The sequence below is a fragment of the Pygoscelis adeliae genome, unplaced genomic scaffold, assembly GCF_000699105.1.
Source record: "Pygoscelis adeliae isolate BGI_AS28 unplaced genomic scaffold, ASM69910v1 Scaffold160, whole genome shotgun sequence".
NCBI classification, from domain to species: domain Eukaryota; kingdom Metazoa; phylum Chordata; class Aves; order Sphenisciformes; family Spheniscidae; genus Pygoscelis; species Pygoscelis adeliae.
In genome coordinates, this window is record NW_008824035.1 from 1,433,218 (window position 1) to 1,441,366 (window position 8,149).

General features: G+C 42.7%; 1 protein-coding gene across 1 annotated transcript in view; it reads left to right on the plus strand.

The window, feature by feature from the left end:
* LOC103924332 (MOB-like protein phocein) overlaps positions 1-8,149 on the plus strand; it is a 21,532-nt gene that overhangs the window by 2,094 nt on the left and 11,289 nt on the right. Inside the window, exon 2 of the mRNA XM_009332835.1 lies at positions 1,563-1,727. Within this exon, the coding sequence (XP_009331110.1) occupies positions 1,563-1,727 (165 nt within the window). The remainder of the gene's footprint in view (positions 1-1,562; positions 1,728-8,149) is intronic.

Genomic DNA, 8,149 nt, shown 5'->3' on the forward strand with positions numbered 1-8,149 from the left:
TGTAGGGGCTGCCGTTGGCTTCCCAGCCGCCTCAGCGCCGCGTTCCTGCCTGGCTGCGGCGGCGGGGGGGTCCCGTTAGCAGTAAGTGCGCTGGGCAGGGCTGCGGTGCGGAGCTCGGGGATAAAAATGAAACCTTTTACGTTGCGTTCTTGATCACTCGTTCTCTAGGTTTTACAAACTTTTTTACAGAGATCTAACCTTGAAGGAGCGCTGGGTAAGGGCAGAGCTGCCCTTACTGTTGCAGCGATACTTTATTCTTATGATCCTACTAACGTGAGGAATTAGCATTTCTTAAAACTCAGTGTAAAATGCTCGTGGTCTTAAGTCCGGCCGCTTATTTCTGTCAAACACAGAACACCTCTAGAAAGGGAGGATCAGAGATGTTATCTTCACAGAATGAAAACGATCACAGTTGGCAGCCTTCTCCCTCTGCTGTTTTTCATCATTGTGGTAGTAGCATTACTTGGGGGGCACACACATCTTTCGCGTACTGTCTTTTGTTCGTGCTCTGCCCGTAAGTTTGTTTTCTCCCAATTTTAAAGTGTATGTGTGTACTGATGAGTATCAGTAAAGGGCGCCGGGGTGCCAGGCCCTTGTTTCTAGTTGTTTCTGTGAGAGAGGGCTCTGGGTACCTGTCCAGTGGAGCACTATCTCCATGTGACTTGGCAAGTCGCCATACCTTTCCCTCTAAATCGAAGCAAGTTCCTTCTTCCTGACCCCTGCTTGTTGGGATTCGGTGCTTGCATTTATCTAGCACATGGGAGTTAGACTGCTGTTTCTGAAATGCAGCCAAGTAGCAGTAAGTAGTTGGGGGGGGACGACACAAAACAAAAACCCAACCAAAAAAAAAACCCAACAAAACCCCCACCCTAACTCTGCTTGAGCAAAGGCAGATATTGAAGCAGTCAAGGTAGAAGTATGCCTACCTTCCTATTTTTAGGGGCTTAAACCTAAAGTTTCTTGTAAAGTTGCAGTCTGTTTGTAGAAGTCAATACAAGTAACAGCACTTTCCGCTCCAAACTTTGGAGGCTGTATGTCATCATGTGAAATGCTAAGGTTTGAGTACCTGAAAAAGACTGATGTGGGGTACCTGGCTAGACTTTTGCTGCTTTACTATAAAACACTCCACGAATAAAAATGCAGCTGTCCCAAGAGGTCCTGAATCGTCATTAAATCTGGTTGTGAACTGAATCAATATATTACGTATAATCGATAACCATGGTCCCCGAGCTAGAGTAACTAAGGGTTTGGGATTAAAAGCCTGTGGAGCTTTTCAGCCAGAGGAGGAGGCTGCTCCATCTGGTGGTGGTTTATCCCCCCCAGCTGGAGTACATCTTCCTGCTGCTGAACTGTTAGGATTGTCCACCATCTGCTTGTGTCTTTAGCAATTTCTGATGCAATCAAAGGTGGCGTATGTTTGCTACTATTAGAAATAAATGCTCAGCAGTTTTTTTCAAATATTAACTTCTCTCAAAAGAGAAATCACTTTTTTTTTTAAACTCTTTTAAATTGCAATTTCATTGTAATGTTCCTCTTGTTACAATGTACAATTATTTCCACAGGCAGGAAAAGCATTTAGGAAATTTCTTCCCCTCTTTGATCGTGTTCTGGTTGAGCGATGTGCGGCTGAGACGGTAACCAAAGGAGGCATCATGATTCCAGAAAAAGCTCAAGGGAAAGTGCTACAAGCGACAGTAGTAGCAGTTGGATCAGGAGGCAGAGGAAAGGTAAATATCCTGAAGCGTTACATTTGGGCAAAATTAGTAATGGTGCGGTGGTAGCTGGAATATTATCATAAGAAAGGGATGGTTGCAGTGTAAATGTAGTGATAGCTCACAAAAAAGGATGACGGCGATGACTGAAGCTGGAAGTACAGGCTCAAAGAGGAGGTGGAAATCTCAAGTTCTCCTGACTGGCTCCAGCCTTGAATTCCAGCATTCCTTTCGTCACTTGTAAAATGGAAAATACTTGCCTTTTAAAATCAATATTATTTATTTATATTTAAGCCGCTTTACGCAGTAGTGGTGTGGGTTTTGGTGGGTTGGTTTTTTTTTTTTTTGCTTTTTTTTGTGGTTTTGGTGTTTTTTTGGTTTTGGGTTTTTTTTTTTGGGGGGGGGGCAGTTTTAAATACATAAACGGTGTTTTGCAGGGTATCTTGTTTCATCGCTTCTCAGCCAAAACCTTGAAGGACCGGCAGCTGCCTTTGTTAAAATGATTACATGCCCGAATTTCTGTGACTTGTGAGCAGGGTGGAATCCCAGAATGTGGCATTTGCTGTCTTGTGCTGTGCAAAATATCATTGTCCATAAGGATTAGGCTTACTGGACAAAAGAAAATCGGGAATCGAAAGAAATAAGCGTTAAAAAAATTTTTGTTAATTTTGCATGTTGAATACGCGTTTGGGATCATAAACAAAAACAGTTTTCACTTAACAACAATGCCAATAGCTGTGGGCTTCAGCATCAGAAGGGTTTTTTTCCCCACCAAAGTAGTGTTTAGTTAGCAGCAATAATGGAAAACAGGTTAAATGTCAACTCGGGCATGTTGACTCGGACTTCTTCTTTGCCATGAGTATCTCCATACATATCACGCTGTTTTGTGTCAGTATCTGATTTTTAAAGCTAATATAATTAAACTTTATCAGGTGTTTCTCAACAACTGATTTGCCAGCAACAGTGACAAGTTGATCAAAGTAAGAAAGATGGGAAGGTACTTTTAACTGGCACGTGGAGAAATGAGCGTCGGCTATAGAGTATGGAAACGGACTTTCCCCCTTCATTTGAGAAGGGGGTTTCATGGTCTGTCACTTAATTTCTCAGGTTTCTTGAGTGGTTTTTTCTTTAAGTGAAGTCCTATTCAGTATGTCAAGCAAAGATGTCACAGTTGTATTTACACTGAAAACTAAATGAAAATCAATTATATTCAGAAAATCACTGCAGTTCTACTGCCTAAATATTGCAGGACTCCCATGCTTGAGAACTGAGTGGTGTGCTTTTCTTCCTAGTAAACCCATATATTCTAGTTTCACTGTACAATGAAAATACAGAGTTGTTGTGATTTCCTGAATGTTTTATATGTGGATGGATCACTGTAGTTTGGAGGAATTCTATTACATCTGTCTATATTGTGGAAAACTAAGGATTTCTTTTTTCTTTCAGAACGGTGAGATTCAGCCAGTGAGTGTAAAAGTTGGTGAAAAGGTTTTGCTACCAGAATATGGTGGTACTAAGATTGTACTAGAAGATAAGGTAGGTTTCCCAACTTTGTGAATGCAAATTAAGCTGGTTCCCAAAATGTCGTACTGCCAGTGATAAATACTGTAGTTACTTCATAGGGTTAGCAGCATTCAAGAAATGCAGTTGTTGGTATTCTAGCGGCAGCAGCTGAATCCAGCCAGCTTCTGGTACCTGGGGTACTTGCTGCTTCCACCCCTGCTTAAAAGGAAGTAATCAAGGAAACCTCTGGCCTGACTTCTCCTGGGTGGATGAAGTGGCTCCGTATGCCAAGCATATAGTAGAGGGAACCCTAAAAGGCTTTGAAATTACTGGGGGTATCCTTGCTTTTGACAGGGAAAACTTGCAGAATTCTCTTGCAATGGTTCTTGCACTTCCTACTACTAAAAATAGTAACTTGGTAGCTTTCCCAAAGAGTAACTTATGAACAACAGAAAAAAATCGTTTCAAGAAGTCAAGAGGTAGAGCTGGTGTTGGTTAGCTCGCTTTTGATTTTGTACTTCAGGACTGTGGTAGCCCTGACTTCAGAACAAGGCAGTATTTGCAAAACAACTGATATGACAGGCACTAATGTTTCTTTTCTTTGCAGGACTACTACTTGTTTAGAGATGGTGACATTCTGGGGAAATACGTGGACTAAACTTGTTGCGGTATCAGTCATCCATTCCACTAAAATGCTGAAATTTTTCTTTCATCATGTAAATAACGTCCTTTGTTTTATAATAAGCAGGCACTGAGTCTCTGAAATAATAACTTGTGATCTCACTGTAATGATGGAACACAAATAAAAATATGTACAGTCAGAAATCAGTTGCTTTTGCTTGAGTTCCATTGAACAGTGAAATAGAGATGACCACCAACCAGCCTTAATTATTCCAAACAACATCATTTTATATCCTTATCTCTCTACTGAGATTGTAAAGGTCTTTACAATAAACGTCTAAAACTGTTCTGCTTCTGTCTCAGTTTCTGCTGTTGCTCAGTGAAACAGTCTCAACTGTGTAATGAACTAACCTCTCTGAAGCAACAATTCAATTGTAGTAATACGTTGTTTTCCCTAAACTTGTATGAAGCTGGGAGATGAGTTTAAAATGGTTGTCGCGCAGATGCAGTGATGAAGGGGACTTTCAGCTAGCTCCCTCGCACATTCAACTTTATCACACTACAAGTATCTTAAAAGACAATTTATTGTGTAATGAAACACAAACTCATTGAGAAGCATTATCTTCCACTAGAGCAAGCGTGCCTTTATCTTCCATGATAAGGTAGCTACTCTGGCGTAGTCACACACCAAAGAGGGGAAGGTATTTAGCATATTTACAAACTACTTACTTACCTTAGGGAAACTAGATGACATCTCAATGAGAAAAGGATGCAGTTGGAAGCAACTCCCAAGAGAAATGTTTAGGCCTAACGTTTCAGCATGTCTTTCAATGATATCTTTTAGAGACACACTTTATGTACAGTCCTCACTCACAGCAAACAGTTTTGCAATGTTTACAGCTCTTGTTTATGAGGAGCAACTACAATCTGGGTGGGTACAATCGGAGGGCGGGTGACCCAGAGGTAGCACGTACCCCCTTAGTACCTCCACTGCTTACCTTCACCCCCAAGTGCCGTACTCCTCGGCCAAGGCAGTGCCACTGGACCAGCCCGCTCCCTGGCAGGGTTACGCTGAACTCGCACTGCAGTGTTGCCAAGTGTGGACCATGCAAGTCTCCCTTCCCCCTGACCCTACCCCCAACCCATGCTTTCAGCCCCAGCAGATTTTCAGCAGCTTGATACCACGCTTATTTAATAAAATATTTAGCATGGCTGTATCTACCAGTGTTTACGTAACTGATTTAAAACAAAAATCACAGTTTCACGAAAACTTTCATGGGAGTAAGTAATTTATGGATGTGGGAAAATAAAAAAGCATTCCTAGGCCTAATCAAACGGAGGACACGCTTGAGCATCTGATGGCTTGATAGAACATTTTATTCTTGCACCATGAGGCTATCACTGCGAGCAAGGACAAGGTAACTATTGCACAGCCAAGGTGATCCATCTGCTGTTACTGCTTTTTAGTCCACGACTGCACGCCAAATCTATAACCCCCCAGGTGCTACAGGGGAGGACAGAATGAATCACAAATGCTCTTTCTTTGCTGTGTTGTTCCTGTAGGAGTTCAGACTTCTTTGTTCCAGGGTTTTCTAGGCTCTTTCAAAGCTCCAATTTTGGCAAAAATGTTACATATTGCCCTACCCGCTTTTTTGGGGGATACAGTCTTTCCCAGCCTTTCCTTAGGCTGTCTGAATCATAAGGAAACAAAGTGGACTCCCATCTACTTTTGCTACTTTCTTAACATTTCAGAACAGCTTCCATTAGCAGCAGCTATGCTGTTTTCAAAAAACCTTTATCCTCCTGATTATGCTATCCTGCCACGGTAAGAAAAGGATGAAACTTACATGCTAGTAGAGAAGAAAGGTGGGCCAGGTCCCTAACAGCACAGGAATAGTCAGTCAGGTTTTGACCAAATATTCAATTTTTCTTGAAGATCATGAGGCAATAAAGACCAGGTGAAAACCAAAAAGTTAAATTACTGTTGATCAGGTTCTGTTTAAAAACAACTTGAAATCCAATAAAACAAAAAATAATGAGCAGCTTCCAGGAATACAGGTTTAATTATCAAGGGGCAACAAGAAACCTACAGACTTTAACATCCTCATTGAGAAACATTGCAGATTTCTTTCCTCCTGCAAAACCGTGAGCCAGTTGCAGATTGAACTAACAGATATGTATTTCTTTCTGAGAGGTATTTCTTCACAGCCAGATTTATTGGCATTTTAGAAGCAAGATGACCATGAAATAAAAGTCAGGGACAAATGGAAATGTCAAATACCCAACTCTTCTGTGCTTTAGATATCAGTTAAACCTTGAAAATGATGATAGAAAAAAAAACCAAACAAGCTGCTGAACTTTAAGGGATTTAAACAGTTAGAATTGCTTTTATTTTGGGACTGGCTAATTATAATATCAATCTCATAAAAAATTAATGTTGGATTACAGCTGATCTAATGAGGTATAGGACATTTGTACCCTTCATTATAATGCACTAATTTCTCCCAACGTTATTAACCTTTTCATGGTTTCTTACACAAACTGCTAGGAAGTGCTGAGTTTCACCATGGGCCTCGAATAGCTAATGCCTCTGGGTCAGGAATGCTGACCAGGAGTAAAAAAGTAACTGAGGCAAACTGAACTCTGGTGCCTAAAGTTAGGAATGCCACCTCTGTGTTACAGTGTAATGTGAACGGAGCCCCCCCATTGCTGTCACTATAAACTGCTGATTAGCTGGGTGCATACACCCCGGGGCAGGGGGTGACCCTATTACCTATTTCTCATCGCTTGCACATCCACATCGTCCAGCTTTCAGCTCTATGTGCGCCTCCAGAACAAGGCAGGATCCTGGTCATGGCATTGCCCAAGCAAAACAAACTATTCAAAATGCACTTTGCTTTCTGATGGGAAAACCCAATTACAGATTTTTTCAATGTTTTCAATCCAGGAACGTTTCACATACTCTGTCATTGGGTAGAAGGAAGAGGTTTTAACATGGGGAAGCACATGTTATTTAGAGCAAATGAACTGAGTGAGGGGGGGAAACCACACCTAGCATTCGCTCTGTAATGCAGTGGAAGTAGGGGCAGCATCAGGTGCCAGCATTCTCCACTTTTCAGGAGACAACACACAACTGCAACCATTTATTTATTGATTGTATAAGGGGAGGTATCTCGTCTCTACCTTGTTGCTTCATCATTCTTGCTTACAGACAGAAGCAATTCACCCTTACTTACCTATTCTGTACTCCTTCCTACTGTCTATTCCCTAAAAACAGAGCAGCTTCCAAATAATTTTCTTCTCACTTATCCTACAGAAATAATGAGAGCTACTTTAGTCTTCCAAAATGTCTACCTGTTTGTAACAGGGACCTATTTATCAGCCAACTATAAGCTAACAGTGCCTTTTTTATGTTTTCTTCCCAAATATAGTCAACATGTGTAACACCCGACTTAGTAGACCTTGAAACCCAAGCTAACTCTGTTTTCCATTAGCCCAGCAGTCTGTGACCTCTGTACACCCAACTCACAAGTCTGTCAATCCTGCCTTTGAAGACCTAGGAAGGCTTCGTACCTACTTTCTTTGAAGTATTTTGCCCCGAATTGCTGTTGCTGGGGTTTTTTTAATTAATTATTTTTACCATTAACAATTACATATCTTTAATATAGGACTCGCAACGCTTTTTTTTAAAATTCACACCCTTATGGTTTGTATTGTACAAAATTTCATAGACCCAGTTGTGTCGTACAGAGACTTGTATAGAGCAAGTGGGGACTGACCTTGAGGGAGAGCATGCACAGTCAGATCCCGGCAGAGGGATACTGACGAAACGGGATGAAATCTGAAGGATGCGTTTTCTCAACAACCAGCCATCTCGTTAATCTCTGGAGACTTCGTCTCACAAAACCAACAACTCTGCTCACCGCCGCAGCCCTGTCATCGTGAAACCAGCCTCACCCTGCAGCTCACGCGTCCTCGGGCAGGCACCGAGCGGTCTGTGCGATCGGCTTATTAAAGAGCGATCCGGACGGAAAGTGGCCGGGACGATTAAAACCATCCCCATCTCCTCTGTGTGTGTGTGTGTGTGCGCGCGCGCGAGGTGTTGTCCCTCACGAAGCTAAGGCCCACGGGAAAGCTCTGCTTTCAAAGGCGCTCCCCAGGCAACCCGCGGGTGCCCACACGGCACCGTCCCACAGAGAGGCCCGAGCCGCCAGGCAAGCGGCCACGGCTTCCCCGGGCCCCCAGCCCCGCGCGGGGAACGGCTCTTACGCGCACCCCCGCGGCCAGGAGAAGGAGCAGCACGTACCGCGCCG